At 46.0% G+C, this 20,847-nt stretch overlaps 1 protein-coding gene and 1 long non-coding RNA gene across 7 annotated transcripts in view; one reads left to right on the forward strand and one right to left on the reverse strand.

Annotated features, from left to right (window-relative positions):
• Positions 1–20,847, reverse strand: part of TSNAX (translin associated factor X) — a 58,413-nt gene that overhangs the window by 25,326 nt on the left and 12,240 nt on the right. Inside the window, exons 2-3 of one of the 6 annotated variants that reach the window (XM_065680279.1) lie at positions 14,231–14,397; positions 474–581 (exon numbers count right to left, since the gene is read on the reverse strand). In XM_065680279.1, the coding sequence (XP_065536351.1) occupies positions 474–581; positions 14,231–14,397 (275 nt within the window). Of the gene's footprint in view, positions 1–473; positions 582–2,160; positions 2,413–2,499; positions 2,940–14,230; positions 14,398–20,847 lie in introns of those variants that run through there. The other 5 variants (XM_065680280.1, XM_065680283.1, XM_065680282.1 and 2 more) reach the window with 5 other exon arrangements.
• On the forward strand, positions 2,446–10,505 carry LOC136015007 (uncharacterized). The gene is made up of 3 exons (XR_010613028.1): positions 2,446–3,639; positions 5,066–5,149; positions 9,215–10,505. It is a non-coding gene; the product is annotated as an uncharacterized LOC136015007 (long non-coding RNA).

The following is a 20,847-nucleotide window of genomic DNA, read 5'->3' on the forward strand; positions in this document are numbered from 1 at the left end:
TACATTAAAGTAGCTTAAGTCATCTATGCACCAGAGCCAAGGTCAACAGCTAAGAGCCTTCTCAGTGTCCCCAACGGAAGCCATTTCCTCCTCTTGTCCCCATGGCTCAGATTTTTCACTACACTTCTGCAGATCTTAGTTTTCTGCCACCAAAGGACCCTGTCACCTGTTGTCTGGCTGAACACTTGCTCAGTTTGCCTAGCACCACATTCAGCACAAGTGGGGTGAGGGAACAGCAGGTAGGATGAAAAAGGAAGCAAATCACGAGTCAGATGGAGCTCTGTGAGACCCCACTCTCAGGACTTTACTGCAAAAGAAGCAAAAAGCCCAGCTCTAAATGTGTGAAGCATGAGTCCAACCAGTTTCAAGCTTCTCCCCAGAGAACCTGGTTTATTCCATCACTAAATACTAGTTATTTCCTAGCAATTTCTACACCGCATTTTTATAATGTGGCTTTCTGAATGCTTACTTACATTTGAAAGATGTCATCAAGGGTGAAGATGGAGTAACATTCTCTTTTTCCTCTCTTTTTTGACCGCGTGGAAAATTGTCATGCTTTCGTTTTCTGAACCCACCAGATCCTATTGATAGAACACACAAAAACGTATTTTAAAAATAAAAGTTTTGCCAGAGCATAAGCAGCATCAGAACACTGTCTTCAAAGCATTCCCAACTGTAACCATATTTTACAGGATGGCATAAGATAAACTAGATGAATCTTATTACCAACTGATGTCATCTTCATGTTAGCTTCTTCTACCACATTCCTAGGGAAAATTAGAAAAAATCCTACCAATTTTTAATGGATGAGTATGGTAGGATTCCAGGTGCCTTTTTTTAAAACTTTCCTTTGTTTTTTTTTTTTTTTTGCAAGATCTTCACACCCTTTCATGTTTCCTTTCTGTAAGGGGATGGCTGCATGGAAACTCTTGTCTGAGCAAGAGAAAACAAGATCAGACCTTTTTTTTTCCTCTTTTTTCCCTTTTAATTATTTTAAATATTCAGCTTGACCAGAGTTACTGAAATGTTTCCAATACTGTAATTATTTTGTGTCATGGGTCTTCAATAATCAGAAAAAGCAGCAAGGCATAATTTAAGGAAACTACCATTAGCCAGGTATGCAGGTTCAGCTCCTGCAGCGTAGCATCTTACATTCTGCCCACTGACTAGCTTCTTCTCTTTTCAACCCGATACAGCTGTTCCCTTCAACAGGCCTTATATGCCTTTTCCTTAGGCTCCCTCTTCAAACCCTCACCCAGAGCTCACCTCTCTTGGACTGTGTTTTACTACCAATTTACACCTTGTATTGTTTCTTCCTTTTGTCCTTCCTTCACCCAGGATTGACTCACTGTGCCATTCAGTGTTTTACGCATTCCTCCCTCTCGCTACCACTTTTTTGTGACAGCCATACACTCTGTGTTCCTAACAGAGGCCACAATTTGGCAAACTTACATACAAGCATACCTTCTTGAATATGTGGAGTGCTCTCAATTTCCTTAAAAGAAGAACAAAAGGAAGCTACTTAAAAGTTACAGACGAACACTGGATTTTAAAATGCTTCCGTTTAATTGTTTATTATCCCAAAGCAAAGCCAGAAGTGGGCGTAGTTACTTTCTAAAAGAGGAAACTGAAAATCATTTTTTCCTTCTTTTCTGTTAGGACACGAGTTCAGGGTTTTGTTTTTCCTGTAGCAGCTGAAAACATTACAAACACAGCCCCCGAAATAGTGCAGAGAATTAAAACTCTCTGCAGTATTCTGAAAGTTGGGAACATCATAATGACCTACAGGAAAAAACAGGCCCTCCTGAAGGGTGTGTGGGAGAAATAGAAGAGGTTCTACAGAGCAACTCGACAACTTGGGTACCAAAAAATCACAGACTGCAATAACTTAAGACTTGATTTTTTAAAGTAAAAATGCCAGCTTCCTTGTTGCAGGGCCTACTTTGTGGCTGAAGGGAGGGAGTGACTACCTAGGCTAAGCAAACGCACATGCTGCAAGGTGAATGCTGCGTTACTGGACGTTAGTTACCATTACAAGTACTATGCAGGTCTAATACACAGCTTTTAGCGGTAGCAACCGCTTTTTTGCCATCAAGGATGATTTATGAAACTACATGCACAGCCACAGCTGTAAGTCCAAGCGGGAAGGCACAGGCACACCAGTGCAGAAACCGCCTCCTTAGGTGCAAGGGCAGAGTTTGGTGACACAGACGCAGAACCGCTGCTCGCGGCAGAGGCTCATCCTTCCGCCCCTCCTATCCGTAAGGCATCCCCGCTTTCGCCACCTCCAACTCCTCCTCACGCCTCCTCTACTGTCGGCCCAAGGCGCTTCAGAGGCCGCTTAGGCCCGGCGCAGCCAACGGCCCCCGGACCGCCCCTCGGCGGCGACAGGCGGCGCACGGCCCGCACGCCTTGAGGGACGAGCGCCCGCCCCCTCTCCTGCGCGCCAGGCGGCGGCAGCGGCCCCGCTCGGGCGGCTCCGGGAGCAGCGGGACTCGCCTCGGTCCGGCGGGGGCCGCGGCCGCGCTGCGCCGCGCACCGAGGAGCCGCCGGCTCCAACCGCCTCCGGGCCGGGGGGGGAGGGGGGAGAAGCACGCGCGCCGCCGCCGTCACCTTCCTTGCCGCTCATCCCGCTGCTGCCGCCGCCGAGCCAGGCCGAGTACCCCCGGCAACCCGCCGCCCCTCCGTGCGCCGGCAGGGCCTCGCAGCAACGCCCCAGAGGGGTGCCGGCGCAGCTGCCCGGGGGAAAAACGCCACAGAGGCGGAGCACGCCCGCCCGTCACTCGCGGTGTGAGAGGCGCGGTGCGGAGTTGCGGCGGCGCGGGGAGTGATATCGGGCGTCGGTACCCGCGAAATAGGGGTATCGCCGACGGCAGGGATGTGTTTCCGAGCAGGCGGCTGAATGGGCTGCTAGTCTGAGACGCCGCTGTAGGGCCTCCCGGTCTCGCGGCACGACGGGACATGTAGTGCTCGGCCGCGGCCGCTGGGCAGAGGCGCGTCTGGCGGGGGAGCCCTGGCGGTCCCGCCCGCCGCCGCCCTGCCCCACGGGCTCTGCGCGGGGGGCGGCGGCGCTGGTCCCGTCTGCTTCCCTCGGCCCAGTCTTGTCCCCTCCCTTCTCTGTCTCCTGCTGTCCCCCTTTCAACCCGGCACACCAGCACCGTGGTGCTTTCCTTCCACACGAGGTGAACCGGAGCATGCCAGCAGCCCAGAGCAGCCAGTACTAGGCACTGTGTTGCTCTCCTCACTGCGCAGCTACGAGATACATCGTTTGAAGGAGGCTAGAGGGAATGCTATCCTGGGAATTGGAGACACTAACTGTACACCTTAAAGATAGGACAGAGGGACCACCTGATACCTGGAAAAGAAACCTGAGAGGTGACAGATGCAGCTGCTACCACACGGGAGGCAGTGGCTGCCCCAGAACAGAGCTCCTTGGCCTGCAGGCAGGAAAAGAGGGGACTGTGGGTTGCTAATCTGACCTGTTTTGGGACTGACAACTGAACCCATGTTATTGGTAGTCTGTGTTTTGTCAGACCTGGTAAAAATTGTTTTCCTCTGCTAGGGGATTGAATACGGGTGTTCATATGGGACATCACAGGCTTCAGCACAAGGGAGATCGATGCACCCTCCTTGCTGAGAGTACGTGATGACACTTCAGTGCTTATGGTGCTGAGCTGCAACGTCTGCTTGCCCTGCTGCATTATTCATGCTTTTCTTTCCTAAACAAGCATCCTGATGCGCTCCTCTAACATGTTTAAAAGAGGGATGGGTGCTGCAAATCCCCGAACAAAAAGCGTTGCTGCTCTGCTGCTAGATCTCATTTCTTGTCACAGCTGTTGCCTGTTTTAGTAGCTGGATTCCCAAGGAAACAAAGCTCATATGAGCACAAAGGCGGAGCGCTCACAGCCTTTGTGTGCGGGTGTGCGTGTGTGTCTGTCCTTCCTCCCCACCCTTAATAATTTTTTAATCTGTTGGTCAATTGGCCAATCCAGTGTGACAGAGGGAAAGAGCCTCCAGGAGTGATTATAAACATCCTGACTGGGGAAAAGATTTTGGGTGGAACTTGCACCTTACTAGAAACCAGATAAGAGGAGCTGTGAGATGTGAATGCTTCAGAGTCCAGCATTAGCAGAGCCCAGACTTGGGGAGTTCTCGCAGGGCAGGGGCACTATCTCTTGCTCAGGCCTTTGTGTTTAACACATAAATACAGCTATTAGCAAACTTGAATACCAGGTGAATCTGTCAACAGATTCAGGAGGACAATAAATCACTCAAGTCAGATAGTAGAGGAGTAAAGCTTTGACAATGAGCTTTAAATGGTGTAGGCAACCAAGTAGGAGTTGCTAAAACTTGGCGTTTCCAAATAGAACACATGACTCTGTCCTGTGGTGCTCAAAGTTATTCAGAAGCATAACATAAAACCTCTGTCCAGTTTCCTAATCTAAGAAAACAGATGTTAATCACATTTGAAAAACAGCGTACAAAGAGGATCCCGGCAGAACTTCCCCAGGCCTGATCTGCATACCGAGTTGTGCAACAGCTTAGTTGCTGCCCTACCAGCTGTACAGGAGCTTTCTGCTTTCTATGTAGCAAAATCAGAACATTAAGTGATTTGTACCAGTGTTATTGCTTCATGCGTTTAAGCACAGCCTTTTGTTTTAGAAGATGTACAAAACTGCTTTTGGAAACACTCACCCCACCCCCCCGCCCCACTTTTTTTCCCCCCAGCCGTGCCATTTCCCTGTTCTCAGCAGCTATTTAGACAAAAAGCAGAGTGGTTTTGGTTACATGTATGTCACAGTATAGTGGAAAGACTGATGACATTTAAATGTTACCCAGCAGTAAATTTTCAGGCAATTGTGGGGAATGGATTTTTGGTCTTCCACTTAATTCTGTTTGCCTCAGTGGCACTTCGCATGTGCGCAGAGATGCTCAGCAGCTTGCTTGAGATGCGTAAGACAATCAGTTTAAATATGGCAATGTTAAACCGCTTTGGCAACAGGTTATTTGCAATATCTTTCCCTTTTTTCTAGCTGATAATTAAAGTTTTCCCCTCTCCTTACAGTTAGATTTTCTTTATGCCTGAAGAGAATGGCAACTGCACCTGCACAAGTGTGAAGGAGGAACAACATTTTTGAGATAGTAAATGGTAAGAGAAAGGAGGTGCAAGGATTTAGTAGGGGGGAAAAAAATCCCAAACAAACCGGCAACAGAGACTTAAGGTCACACTGAGATGTTGCATATGGGTTGCATATGGCTGTGCTCCAGATCCTAAGACAAGGTCAGTAACTTAGCTTCCATATGGAAAAAAAAAAGGTTTTTTTTAAGACTCATGGTTGTGAGGACAGAGCATGAGTAGGTGAACCAGATATGATCTGTGCCTTTCTGAGTGGGCAAACCATCTCCAAACAACCACTGCAGGAGGTAGGAACTTCATTAATTTTATCCCTGAAGTCTGATGCTTTGGGCAATGACCTACTTTAATAAACACTCCTACACAATATTCTTCAGTGAGGCTTTTGCTCTGCTGCAGTTTTGTCAGCAGAGACAATCTTGAAATGATGCTTAAGGGAGCAGAAAATTAATCTTTGCTTCTCTGGCAAAGCCCAAGTCTAATGTATACTCTGTGAAGGACAGACACAGGAGTGGTGGTGGATCCAACTCAAGAACCACAATAGTGAAGCTGCTTCAACACCTACAGCTTCAGCTAATGAAGTTGCACAGAGGTAGGGCCGAAGTGGTTTTTCAGACACATGAAATCACCATATCTTCATGCCCTCAGTCTTTTTACTGTAGCTCTTTAGAAACTGTTTAAGATCTCTGGACTTACTGGCAGAGCTTGTAGTATATTCGTATGACTTGTATAGCTTTAGAGTCAAATGCTATCTTTGTGATGCACTCCAGTGTTTAAATAACCAGCCTGGGAATGTCTCCTAAAGTCTCTGCTAAAGCAATAGCACTATGGATAGAGCTGAAATTATCTCTGTGTATCCTTTTGGTTTTTGTTTTATCTCATACGTACTCTTAGAGCAAGGTTGTGAGGTTGCCTTGGAGATGGAGGGCTCAACCATGGGGCTATCTGTCATACCACAACATTCACATTAGCCAGTGTAATTGTGAATACTTTCAACAGACAATTGAGTGAAGTGACAAAAGCTTATGAAACCATCACAAGGGAATTGCATAAACTGGGCTCAGATGTTCAATTTGACACTTTCATGACCGAGGAGTTTTGCAGCTGGTTGACAAAAGGGAGTGGGAGGTCAGCTGGTCTCTAGTTGTTATAACAACAACCTGTTATGTTTCTCATGCAACGAGATGCCTGTAGTCTTGGCAGGATGGATTGGGAGGATGATTTCCTCTTTTCCTGGAATAATGTCTGAAAGCTGCAAATGTTTTTTTTATCTGGTTGAATTTGGGATTTCTCTTGGAAGTGGCACAATTCTCCCAAGCGCACCATGGTGCAGCCCTTGAGTGGGTCAGTGGGAAGACTTTGGGAAAGCACTATCGATTAAGCTGGCATGTAAATGAGTAAGTGGAAAAGAGAAGGACAGAGAGAGCCTACAGGTTTACTGCAACATCCAGCTCAGAAAAAAAAAAAAAAAAGGAGACCCAATTATGCATTGCTTTTATTCCTAATGTTTAGTTTATGTCTTCCAAGGGAAAACTGGCAAGTGACCGGCTATGAATAATGTACCCATGGGGAAAGTTTGTTTCTAAACATGAACAGTTAGTGCCTGGCTTATGTCTGGGTGGGTGTGCTGGCTGTTTCATAAAGATTTCATTTTACTGAGGCAACCACATGAAAGAATTGCTTTGGAGGAATTCAAGGTGAGAATATCTTTATTCTGCATCTACATCAACACCAACACCCTTAATGCAGCAGAAGTGAAGTGCAGAGACAAACCTTTCTCCCTCGTTTCTCCATGCATCTCTCTGAGCCCCTTGCAAATTATAACTGAAGTTATATGATCCTTCATATTTCCAGCTGCTCTGGTTTGGCCTGCTCAGTAAAATCCTGGGGTTTTTTGCCTTAGTGGCAGGACAAAGAAGAGGTACAGGCTAAAGTCATAGTTTATTGTAGTTCAGTAAAAGATGCTGATGGAGTAAGAGCTGCAAACAAAGCAAACCCCAAACATTTCCTTCAGCTATGGGAGTCACAAAAGTGATGGAGCTTGAAGGTGCAGGTCTCATCAGAAGTGGTGAATCTGATTGCATAACAGCAGATTTGTGCTTTTTTTGTACACATACCTATGTCTCTCATCTGAACCCTACCAACCTTAAGGAGTCTCAGATGCTCTTCAGTACCTTGAGCCCTTAGTACCCTCTGGATAAGCAGTGCCAAATACATGCTTTCCTTTGCCTTCTCAGCCTTCTTAAGTGCTGCAGTTTGGAGGTAGTGGCAAAAGAGTTAATCTGATTCATCTGCAGTTAACTCTCTATAAGAAGGAGTCTGAGAATGATGTTTGTGTCTACATCTGAGAGAGGCAAAATATTACATTATATGTGGAAAACCCTCATTCATGCCAATGTAAACCAGGAATAATTCTGTTTAAATTGGGTGCCATTGAGATGACTATCAGGCCTAGAGAATTCCCAATGTACAGAATATTTTATGCTGCGGTATAGGTAGGGCCAAAAAAAACACAGCAAGCCTCAGGCAGTTAGAGAAATGCTTTCCTAACAATTCCCACCAAAAAGTTCTGTTAAAAAGCAGTTAAGGTTGCTCAAGGGCAAAACACACCCACACAAGAAATGACAGGTTAGGGGAGCCTTCTTCACATAAGCTATCATGCACGCCTCATATTAACCACTCCCAGTGACATACTCCACAAACCCCAACAAGAAGCTTCCCTTGTTCTGCAGGATAAAGAAGCAAACTAAACATATATCCTTCCTACACACTTCAGTGCAAAACCCTCTGGCTTCTGCAATGCTCACATTAACGTGTAGAGGCTATGATGAGTATGGAGAAAAAAGGATTAGCAAGTGCTCCCCTAAGCATGGGCTCTGATGGTACAGCTGGTGTTGGGGACCTTCTTTGACTTTGTCAGACTTTCTCTGTTGTTGACCTCTCCATTTAATAGACCCCTTCCACAATGTAGTGCTAAAGAGTCATCTGATGTGTTTTATTAGATTGGAAATGAGATATTTGATATATTTACACTGAAGTAAATCTTGTTCCCCTGCTGCAAGAATAGCTACACCTGCACCAGGTATTTGCATAGGACTTCTAGATTATTTATTCCCAGCTGCACCAGGAGAGATTTTATGTAAAAGGAGTTTTGTGACCTAATACTACAGGGATCCTGGGAAGAATGTTGATGGCACTAAGTTGTAGTTACACTTAAAGCTTTAATTTTTAAACAGAATCTTTTGACCAGCATAGCATACAATTTTATGGCCAGAACAGCACAAGGTTTTTATAGTCATGGTCAGTTTATTATTATAAAATAATGATTTTATAAATAGTAAAGCACAACATTTGAAGCACAGGTTATCTTACTGTTCCTAATCACATGGACCCTTTGCAGATAGGGTCAAAACTTAATACTTGGCTTGCAGTAGCAATGTACAATCACAATGTAGACTCAAAACATGTAAAAGAATAGAAGTCACACACTCAGTCTCTGGAGGAAGCAGGTGACAGTGGAGACATCCCTGACCACTGGGGGATCACGGGTTTTGCTGTCCAGCAGAAGTTGAGGTCCAAGTCCCACTTGGGGCTTACAACTTCAAGGCTGGTAAGGAGCCTAGGAAACTTGAGGCTGATGTGGAAGGGGAGAAGAAATCTGCCTGGTGCTCAGGGCCTTCCAGGCCTGATGAGGAAGGGAAAGGGTCTGATGCATGACCAGCTCAGTCAGAGAGAATGGCTGTTTGCCTTAGAAAATGGCATTAGTTATGCTAACCATATTACAAGTAGTGAGGAGCAGGGAAGAAACAGTTATGGATTTCAATTGAATAAGTTTTTGCTTCAGAATGTGTTGGTAGTCTTCCATCTACCTTCCCACATAGCTTTATACCTTCCTGCATCTACCTGCTACTTTCATCCAAGTTATTTTCTGCTCCACAGGGTTATGGTGGCTGACACTGACCAGGTTTCACCTTGTTTAAATGCTAATACTGAGTTAGTTCTGCCTTTTTGTACCCAAGTGCTCTAGGAACAATGTCTTGCCATCACACTAACAGACCTTATGTGCTACTTCCTATACAGAACTGCATCAAGCCAAAGAATTAAAGACAAGCAGATGAAGTACAGTAGTGCTACAGACCTTTCTCTATTGAAAATGAGCTGGAGAAGACTTTGTCAAGAGGTATAGTAATTTTGTGTCATGGGTAATGACCTTGAAGATGCTGAGGATGGTAAACCTGAAAACCTTCTCATTGAAGCTACTGTACACATGCTAACCCTGTGACCTGGTCATAGTCTGTTACTTGACCAGCTGTCTCCAAAATTCTGATGCTGCTATCCCTGACTGCTATCCTCTGTCTTTGAGATGGAAAACTGAAATAGTAATAAAACTGTGCTGATTACAGACTGAACATGTTATAGTCCTGCCACAGTGCAATGGCCCCAGAGCGCAAACTAGTAAAAGGTCTGACAAGCCTTTATAACCTCACTTTTACAAAGTCAGCATGAAGTTTCTATTTTCCTGTCCTCCAGGAAAATCTATTTCTGTCAACAAATCCCAAGGAATCAATACTCATTTAGAAAACGGTAATAACTGAAACATTAATCCTAATGCCTTTTTAATACTAAATGCCTTTATTAATGGTTTATAACTTTTCCATGGGCTATGTAAGGGTAATACACAACAGAGGGTAAGCTTGGAGCAGGAGGCTTGTAAGGATGCCTATATATGATACACGTCTCTCACTGGTTTAAGAACATGATATCAGAATGGGTGGAATCTTTTCTTTGTTTCCATTACAAGAATACATCCCATATGAGAGTCATCAGCATCAATGCTAAGCTTCCCTGTAAGCTCTTTTGAGCCACTGTTATTAAAAACACATTACACATACACCTGTACAAGTTGAAGTCTTGGAAGAACATGTCTACTTCCCAGAAATCAAAGTACTTTCAGTGCGGATGCCTGCAGGGGACAGTGATCATAAAGCAGCCAGGGAGCAAAAGGAATGCTGAGATTTCAGAGCCTGTGTGATTACCCACAGCTGTACAAACAGTACAGTGGAGAAAACAGATTGACCTTGGCCATGTTTTGAGAGTGCCAGATAACCAGGTCCTTTAGCACACTCTGTTTCAACACGAAGAGGAAAGAAGAGACGGTGACCCTGAGGAACAAGAGGAAACACAATAATGACTAAAGCACTAACATCCCAAGTCAGCAACTTAAACATCTTCAAGGGACTGATCTGAGATAGAACTAGTTGGTGATGACAGACACCTGCCTTATGTACCTGACAGCGTGAGAAGTGGATTAGACTGGATAGATGGCAGCAGTATCTCAAGTACAAATAAAAAGCACCCTCCAAAACATGAATTACTGTGCCTTAATTGTCCCATAAATACCCATGGCAGTGAAATTTTAGCCTGTTTGCAGGGAATTTGAAATAGAATTTGAAAGGCAGAAAGTGTTTTGGTATATTTCTAAATTCACAGGAGCATGGCTGTCTTTCCCCAGCTTATTAGTGCATGTATCCTTGTGCATAGGAAGAACACTGGGGGGGGGGGTGTGTGTGTGAAGGAGGGAGGGAGGCATTCTAGCAAATAATTGCAATGCTCATCTTGCTGACCTCCCCTTCACCCTTGCAAATAGTTATTTTCTTTGGTGTTTCCTCACATGACTGGGGAACACACCCTCTAACAGCAGGCTAACTTGCTAAAGCACAAACACTATCACTAGGCTGGCTATCAGCATCCCCTCTACCTCTTATCTTGGGCTATGCCCCGCTGGATCTGTTAAGTTAGATGCTGAACCTCAGGGAATCAGTCCACTCCTCAATGGTGGATGAAACACAGTGGATCAGCTAACTGGTAGATCGGTCCCTGGGTACTGGGACCAGGAACCACAGGCTTGATGCAGGACGAAAGCTAGAAATTAACTTCCTACAGAATCTCCTGTAACTCAGAGCAGGCTGCAGTGATGACCCTCAGAGCAGTTGTGAGAAACAGCTTGAAGATTGAAGGAAACCTTATCTTTGCTGTGCTGGAAACCTGAGTGTTACACAATACTTGTTTTTCTCACCTTGTGAATTCTGCCCTTGCAATGTGCAAATCCTCAGGCATACATGTGCTCACTGCTATCCAGCATCTTGGTAAACAGAGAATAAAGAAAAGCTGTTTGGAAAGCTTGTGAAGATCACTGTGAAGAACATATCTGTAGTTCTGAAATGACAAGAGTTCCCTAAACAAGGAAAGGAAAAATTAAAAATACATAGGTGGAAAGGGATCAGAAGGTGAAGGAAGGTGAAGGTCACCATTCTGTCACTGAGTCACTGGTGGAGGACTCACCTCCTAGCACAGGGACTATGAAAGTGCTTCCCTATTAAGGCTTCACCTCTAGCTGCTGCCAGCTTGGCAGGGAAAGCATCTCTCTGCTGAAAACAAATTCCTGTGTTCCCTGAGACCGAGTTGCTCCTGCAACACTGCAGCTCTCAAAGAACCTGAGTGACTTCAAGGAGAAACACTGCAGCTACCCTGGCTGGTTTGCTCTCCCCTTTCAAACACTAATTTTGTATTCTGCAGTCAGCCAAGCCAAGCAACCCTTTGCAAATTTTACAACCCGTTCTCCTTGCAGCCTGAAGGTATAAAGCATTCACACAGTCCACAACCTGGGAACTAAGGTATAAACTGTATGAAAACACATAAAGCCCGCACGGAAGGTCCTGAATAAGGTCAGTGAATCTGCCAGGAGCAAGCACTCACCTGACTGATAAATGAAGAGGTAAAAATAGACCATGTTAAAAGCTGATGAAAGCACAAGTAGGCATAGCATAGCATTCAGATGTGTCACACAAAAATCCCCTATCTGATTTATGAGGAAGTGCATGGAACATGTCTTCACCAGGTATCTGCCAAGTGCATACTGAGACCTTTAGAACAAATTTAGAGGAATGAATAATTACAAATTGCATGTAATGAGTAGCTGGGAAGTGGGATAAGATGCAAGATGGGTCTTTCAAAACCAGATCATGCTAAAATAAGCAATTATCTTTCTTAGATGTGATAACTCAATCTCTTTGACAGAGGAAGCATGGTAGGTCTCACCTATTGCACTCCACTAAACATTTGATTCAGTGCCACTACTTAAGTGACTAAAAGACAAACTGGAGAAGATGGAGATTAGTAGGCAAATTGTAAAGGGGCAAGGAACTGCCTGAAGGGAAAAAGACAAGTCACGTTGTAAAGGTGTCGTGCTAAAATGAGGGGGTTCTACAAAGACCAGGCTTAAAGCTTTTGATATTTTTACTGGCAGCTTATATATATATATACAAAAATTAAAAAAACAAAACAAACCAACAAAAAAACCCAACCCAAAACCCCAACAGGAGTGTTGTGAAACACAACTGATGTGTGATGAAATCTGTCAACAGCAGAAAGCTGGAGGGTGTTGCCGGCACTCAGTATGTTATGGGTATCACAGGCAGAAATCCCTGAGAGATAAAATTATACAAATAGAATCAATCACTGTAGTGACAAATGGACGGAAAAGAGGTGGAAATAATACTAACGGCATTGTAAAAAAGGCACTGGATAAGCTTCATCTGGAATACTGTATACAGTTCCAGTTGACTCTGTTTTCCAGAAAGCCCTGAAATTGGAACAGGTGCTGTGAAGAGATGTCCAAATTATGGGGATTCCAAATTATGGAAAATTATGGGGATCGGACAGCCCATCCTGTAAGACATGGGAAGAATTTCAGCAAAGCAAATGATGATGGAGCTTGCAATTTCTCTCCATAAACACTGTGGGGTGACCGGAAGAAAAAAGACAAACTATTTAACTTGAAAAATTGAAAAATATTTGAGTGCTAATTGGCCATCAACAGACTGAGTCCTGAAATTAGAGGCAAGTTCCTAGCTATCAGAGGCATGACCAAGCAGGCTTCCCATAGAGGAAGACAGCAGCAAATGTTGCCAATTTTCAGTATAAGGTGTGTTTAGTTTCCAAAGAACCTGTACCCCATGCCTGCCTGCAGCGACCTGGGCCAGGCTCAGTGCTCCAAGGGATCAATTCCTGTCTCTGTCCCTGCTCCTGTCCTCAGAGCAGCTGTTGGTGGCATCCCAGGAAGGCGTTCCTGGGGCCTGTTCTTACACAAGCGGGTGTCTCACCGGTTGCAAGACTGGGATGCAAATCTTTGAGCCTCTGTCTCCCAGCCCTGCAGGAAGGTCGCTCCCTTTTCTCACAGTGCTGCGCAAAACACAAAATCCTCTTCTGTTTCTCCAGCTGCCCCGGGCATTGCTTAATACTTGCCAGGTTTCCAAAGGTGCTCTTCGTTTTGATCTCAGGGAGTAGTTAAACGTCTCTTTTCTCCAGCCCAGGTGCTTCCTCCACCAAGGCAACAAGGAACAAGCACACTGTGTGGCAGGCAGGTTGCTGAGCCCCCATGCAATGACCCTGCCATTTCATGGCTCTCTGCCTCTGCCCTCGGGCTGCACAAGTGTCTGTGGGGACCTACCAGCACAAGCCCGGGGTCTAGCCAAAACATGTGCCCCAGTGAAGTCACCAGAAGGTGCATGCAGGATCACAGGGAGAGAAGGAGGAAGGGGAGGCACACAGCTACTGTTGGTTATCCATGTGATGGCTACACATCCATAGTGGGCTAGCCACCTTCCTCACTGGGGAAAGAAATGTGTATTTTGAACAGTTTAACGTGATCTTTGTGGATCCAACTACTTTAAAAACAGTATGTTGACCATAGTGGATGACAAGGTGCTAAAGCACATCACAGAAGTGCTCTTTTGTGTTTGTGAACTTCAAAACCTCATTCTTGGAAGAAGGAGCAGAGGTGAGTGTGGGTCAGGCAATTGGACTGTGAGCTCTGTCAGCTGCACCAACACATAGGGGGTACCTCAGACCTCTGAAGCCACTGATCGTGTTCCAGGGACTGGCTTTCTACATGTGTCCATAGCGATGTACACTTTCACCTCCGCTGCTTTAAGGTGCAACTACACCCGCCTCCCCCAGGCTCGAGGCTGACAGCCAGGAAAATGCCCTTTGTCACCTTGGCACTGCTGGCCATGACAGATACACTGAGCCACCCACCTTTTCTCTTCAGCATGGTACTGGCCTTGCAATAACTGGAGCTTTTCCAAATCCTCCTTGAAGCCACCTCCTCTCTGCTCTCCCCCCGCTTTGCTGGCAGCGGCTTTCTGTGGCCAGGGGCAAGGAGTGGGTACCTGCAGGGTGTCCATCCCCTGGGAAAGCAGCGTCTGTTGGGAAAGTAAAAGCTGACTTTTCCTTTGCGCACATTGGCATCAAGGAGGTGCATTGAGCTTGTCCATCTGTGAAGCTCATCTGGATGTAAGCTCTGCTGACACCGAGGGGTCCCATGGGATTTGAGAAGGAGATCTGGCCAATTTAGGTTGAAAGTGTTAACAGGGAACACACTGTGAGAAGGCGGGGGTTATTTTACATTCTCTGTTAGCACAATACAGTCTTGGCCTGTCCAATACCTATTCTAATGGTGACATCATTCAGAGTTAAACATGTCCCTAGGCAGAGGGGACACACAATTGTCCCAGTAAATAGCTCAGGAGTCTATCTTTAGTGCAGAGCTCCAGCACATAGGGAGAAAAGCTGCTATTTTGCCTGCTCCTTTACATGTTGGCCCTGATGCCCTAGTCTGGCTGACATTTCACTAGTGTAAAACCTCCAAGGGCTATTTTCATCCTAGTGTAAATCGGTGTAGCTTCAGAGTTGGCATCACAGGAAGTTCTTATCTCATAGTGACTGTCCCGGCACAACCTTCCTCCCAAGCACACCTCTGGGCTTGAGATAACAGGATCTGCTGTACGTGCTGACTGCTGCTGGCTGTGGCTGTCCCCCGCAACTGAGGAATCCTGAGCCAATCATTTAAGGATTCCCCCTTCCTTAACAGTGGCCCCAGACAACCACCGGTATCTTCCCTTCCGGCAGTGTTTCTGCCGCACTGCTCCCTCACTACAGCTGGGCTCCTCCCAGGTATGGAGTGTAGCTCTTGTCTCCTGTGCTGGAGAGACAGGGAGGTGTCTGCACAAAGCCATTTATCCCTCCTACAATCTGACCCGTGTCTCTCTCTGGGGAGCACCCTGGACAACTGTGGTCCTGACACCAGTGCTTCATTCAGACACTTAAAATGAGGTGGGGGTAAATCTACACCCTACTGCTTTTCAGGCACAGTGTCTCACGTGCAGAAGCATTGTAATTCTCCTCCTGCTTGTTGCTTGTAGCTGCTACGTGTTAGGTAGGATGTTAGATAATGCACATCCTCCCATGTTCTGGCAGAGCTCTTTCCCCCAAGTGGCAAATGATTTTCATCTTGCTACACTAGATATTCAACATTGCTTAGTATAAAGGACGCATATATTCATATCTGCCTGTAATCAAGAAACAGTTCCTATCTATGACAACAACTGCCTGCAACATAGAGGGGCTGGATTTTGTTACGTGATGGTTGTCGAAATGACTGTCTTTTGTAATCAGTAGCCCAGGAGTTTTTCTCAGGAAGATTTGCATTGCATGATCAACAGCAACGGTAGTCCAAGTCAGCTTGATGAAAGGGACAGTTAATCCCAAAGAGCCAAGTAAATGGAATGTGCCCTGCTCTGTGGGGGCATCACTCAGCTACATGCACACAGCTGGGCATGCCTGGTGTTAATCAGAAGTCTGGGGGTTGTTTGGTGTTTTGTTTGGGGGCCTTTTGTTGGTTTGGTTTGATTGTTGATTGTTTATTGCTTGTTTGGGGGTTCTGTGTGTGTGTGCTTTGTGGGGTGTATTTTAGGGTTTTTTTTCTATAAGTAAGAAAAGCATCCACAGTTGTTCCACAGAAAAGGAACAAGTAATCTACCCACATGGAATATATGCAGTTGTCCTTGTTTCCTCCTTGCTTACTTTCACCTTCTGCTAATGTAATCTGGGTGACAAGGTTTTTCCAAATCCAAATTAGGATAAACAGCAGTTGCGTGCAACAGATGAAGGGGAACAACAGTCAGGCTTTTAATAAGTAAGTGATATGCATACAGGGCAGATACTGAAGCGCATAAACCTTGCAGTAGTTTGCAGAAGTGGGCAAAGGCAGTTAACTCATCCACACAGGTAGAGTCCTACAGCTGTAGGGTGTCCGTGCTTCACTGCCTACTCTCCCTTTCCCCTGGAGGCAGCTAGTGCTGAGATGGGACAGCTGAGCTGCATAGGAAGCAACTCCTAACCCAGTGAAGTTGGGTAAACCTAACCTGACACAGTAAAACAAACTCCTCCTCTCCCAAGCAGGGGAGTGGAAAGAAGCCCAAGGCTTGGTTATCCATGGAGGTGCAGCACCCCAGGAGACACAGCCTGGTACCTGAGCAAGGTCATTCCCACCCCACAAATGAACAACAGTGATTTGCACCTGCTTTGCACAGATGCAGGTGCCTGCACAGTGCTATGCAGTGCAGTGAAGGACACACTCTGAGTCCTGTTCAATGCAGTCAGGTCTGAGCTGACCACAGAAGCCAGCTTGTGAAGTGGGCTCTCCTCACCATTGATCCTGCAGAGCTCCATGCAGCCTGGCAATGGAGCAGCACCTCTAAAAAGGACCAGTCACTGACTATATGCACTTTCCTAGGCTGCTGCAGTATGAAGTTAAAGAGGTTGGCATTAATTGTAAGTGAAGGTACCAAGGCATGCCAAGCCCATGCCTGGTGCTTGGTGCTGGGTATGCTGCATTTCAGGGCACCTGATTGTTTCTCTCTGGGCTGCCCAGCTGAGCCAGCAGAGCTGACTTTTGCACTCCAAGGATGAATAGCCAGGACTGGGACTGGTTCACAGCATTCATGGGAAGATGGAGTGGCAAGATAGAACAGGGAGCTGGCAGAAGACCCTGAAGAGTTCGGTATGCTGTCCTACTACCATTGCAGGAGGGGAAATAGCAGAGGTGAGAGCAGGGACACTAGTTTGTACCCTCCCATTCCAGCTTCCTAAGCTCTGCTGTAGCTAAAGTATGTAGCAAAGCCACCAACATTCCAGCTGCTTACTTTGCCAATGGGGAGAGCCAAACTTGACTCATGCCAGCATTCCCTGTGTCTTGCTGCCTCAATGCCCAGAAGCAGCTCTGTTCATCCTGGTGAAAGGAAGATGGTGCTTTTATTTCTCTGTCAGGCTTAGAAAAGCTGCAACACAGCAGAACAGATAGAAGGAGAGCTCAGAAAAGCCTCACAAAGTGGGAAAAGCCCCATGCCATCCATTCGCAGGCAACCTAACATGCTCCTCACCAGGCTGCCTGAGAGCTTTTGGAAACCAAAGCGTGGGACAAGAAAGTGGTGTAGCTGAGAGGGATTAACATCGCCATGCCCTGTGTGCTGCAAGTTTCCACTGCTTACATGCTGGGAGGGAGCGAGTTCCTCCTGCCCAACACACGGTTGCCCCAGCCTGCACCTTGGCCCCGCTTGGATTCACATGTGCCACACAATGCCTTCACACAGATATATTTATCAAGCTAAAAGCAGTTCTAGTTAACCGTTGTGTTGACTTTGAGGCCTAGCCGTGCTGTCTAGGAGGGAAAAAGAGGCCACCTGGAGCTGCATAAAGGTCACAAGCCTCCAAAATACAGAGGGCAGCATGCTGGTGAGAGGCTGGATGCTTACTGGAGTGGCAGAATTCCTGCAGCAATGCAGAAATGGCTCATTTTCACACCACAGTCCCTCCCCAGCCATTGAAAAAAAGTAAATTACTTTTTACCTATTTTCTGGAATGTGTGACTTTATAGAGGTGCACTTTGTGCTCTTGTCATGAAAGGGAATCCAATCCAGTGCGACAAAGTCATTCTTGGAATAACTTTCAATGAGATCAGGAGTTGCAACTCGTCTGACTTTGGCATAAAAAGTCCTCGGGATATTGGTGGCTGCTGCAGTCATGTTTTTGTAGGCAGTCTGGATCTACTAGTTTTCCTGGTATAATAATTGCACTAAGAACTGTGATGTTTTGTAACCAAACTAGTTTATACTGGCAAAAGCCCTACCTTGGATGATAGAGAGGTGACTTATACTACTAAATTTCTTCCAGTTCTCATTTGGGATTTGCTATTCTGTCATAAAATGCCTTTATGCTGTCCGCACAATAGGTGGGGATGATTATTTCTGCATTGTCATAACATCACCATTTTCTATTTCAGTTTGTCTTCACAGACAAGCTAAAATGTCTAAATGTTTATATTTTGCAAAATACTAACATTAGAGTATGGTTTGGGGGGTGGGGAAGAAACTACTGTCTTAAAACAAAATAAAGCAGATTGATGCCCCAGATTCACCTGCAAGGCAAATTCTGTGTGGCAGCAAGAGAACAGAATTCACCAAAAAAATCTAGAATACTTTATTTCATTATATCTGTCACGCTCAGGATCTTTGTTTCCCAAGCACTCTGTATGACCATCTGCATGAACCCAGAGCCTGCATGTCTGTTTTTGTCTATTTCTAAAGTGCTAGGTAATCTTGTTTGCGGTATGCAGAGAAATGGAGCAGTATTCTATATGTGATACCATTTAATATCATGCCCATTTAGAAATGCAGTAGCACTGTGGTATCACTGCCTGGCCAGCCCAAGGGGCAGTGGAACACCAGCAGCCTTGCCATTATCAGTTTGACTGTGGACAGGTCTAAGGGACTTTTGGGAAGTGGATGTTCACTGGGAGCATCTCCTGAAAGTTAAAGGCAGTGTGATAGCACAAAATTGCAGGGATAAAACCTAAGTATGGGGCATCTCCTTGAAGGTGGGATTTCAGCTTGTGTTTTGCCATGGAAAAAAATGAAGATAGGCTCAGAAGGCTTTCAAAGCAAAGACAAGCAGCTGTGTTCGATGGTTTAAAATCAGGAAACTCAATCTGTGCTTGCTGAGAGCAGCTTTAGAGCGTTCCCAGATGTACAGTATGTGCCTTGGAAGACTGCAGATCAGTGCCATCCTGTTCCTTAAAATAAGCCCCCAGATAACTCGCAGAACATCTCAGCATAGGCAGGAGAGCTGGTGAAGCAGCACGAGTCTATGTAGGATCCTAGCAGGTGATCTACCAGGGAAGAATGGCCTCTGAGCTACCTGACTGTGCAGATTGCTTCTGAGTGGCCCATCACAGATTATACTAACGAAAATCAGGTCTTTTGCCTAGAGACTCTCTTTGTCAACCAGTTTCTTGAGGCAACTTGGAGCTCACAGCAATTAGGCTGTAGGCAGGAGGAATTTGCTCTGGGGATGGCAGGGCTATTCTGGCACCTTGCATCCACCTTTCTGCAGGGCTCCTTGCGCTATTGCCCATCATGGGAGTGGCTCATATCCTTGATGCGACAGCAATGGGGCCTTGGGACACCAGAAAAAGTGATGATGGAAATAAACAGCCACTTACAGTGATTCCATGGCCTGCAGCTCATCCACAGTGAGCCCCAAGGGGCATGTTGCACTTGGTGGTGTCCCAGCAGCAGGACACCTCCGGCTGCGCTCCTTCCTGCAGTAACCTGGGGTGCAGCAAACTCACTCCACTCTCTGTGCATGTGCAAATAAGTCCATCTGCACATATAGAGTAAAACCATCAGCCACAATATAAATGGGCTTGTATAAATTGGGTTGAGTACTTCTACTGAGATAAGGTCAGTGGAAAGGGCTGACAAAACAGCAAGCAAAGAGAACAAGTTTTGCAGCAGCCCTGTGAATAAATAACCGCAGGGCAAACGTGTATGCATCTCACAACCAGAGAAAGGATGTTGCAGCAAGCAAGGTATGAAAGAAGGAGAGTCTGGCACAATTTTGGCTGTGAGGCTAGCTAAAAAAAGACTACAGCATGTAGATATTATCCAAAAATAGTCTGCAAGACTAAAAACAGAATGGATATATCAAGGCTTAAAAAGAGAACAGAGCTGAAGCCTCTGAAGATTGAGGAAGTCATATGAGAGTGTACTTCACAGCTTATAAAAGACAAAGAAATGGAAATTAATGTATACTAACTCACATTACCTAGTCTCCGTGTCCAGTCACCTGAGCCAGAACAAGCAGACAGTTTTATTTACTAGTTTGGGGTTTTTTCAGTTCTCCTGGGATGTACAAACTGAAGGTGCTGTATGCCAGAACTCCCGTGCTTCTCATGTATGGACTGTGTTTCTTGCTTGCCCAGGCACCGCTCTTCTGTCAGCACCTCAAGCAGATACTTTGGTGGCTACCTCAAGAAATGCCGGAGGACTGGCTGTGTCTGGAGGAGCAGGCTGTGTGTGAACCCCACAGCTTTCTACAGGTCAGGCACCTGCCTCAGGTTTGAACAGTACTTCCCATGCCACGCTTCTCCTGCTGGTGGGTTAGGATGCCCAGCACATGAGGCTAGGGTCCTGGTCTTGAGCAGGCAGGTGCCAAGGACCACCAGGGTGTAGCCAGCTGACTGGGGGGATTTGGGATCTCAGTTTTAGACTCAGGGCCCTTAGTTAAGCATATATCCTGCTCAGGTACTCTAATCTTTCATCTGATTTAACCCTCCATCCCTGCTCAGGGGTATTAACGGTTTAATTCGGTATTTGCAATGGGACCCAGATAGATATACAGCTTAAGTTAACGGTACAGCAGAGGGGCTGCAGCAGAGGCCAATCCTTGTCCCATCTGAGGGACTGCACAGAGCCAACTCAGCATGGTTTGGACAGCCTCTGCATGAAGACACAGTGCTCAGTCCTGAGAGGGAG

This window comes from Lathamus discolor, chromosome 5 (genome assembly GCF_037157495.1).
Source record: "Lathamus discolor isolate bLatDis1 chromosome 5, bLatDis1.hap1, whole genome shotgun sequence".
Classification (NCBI taxonomy): domain Eukaryota; kingdom Metazoa; phylum Chordata; class Aves; order Psittaciformes; family Psittacidae; genus Lathamus; species Lathamus discolor.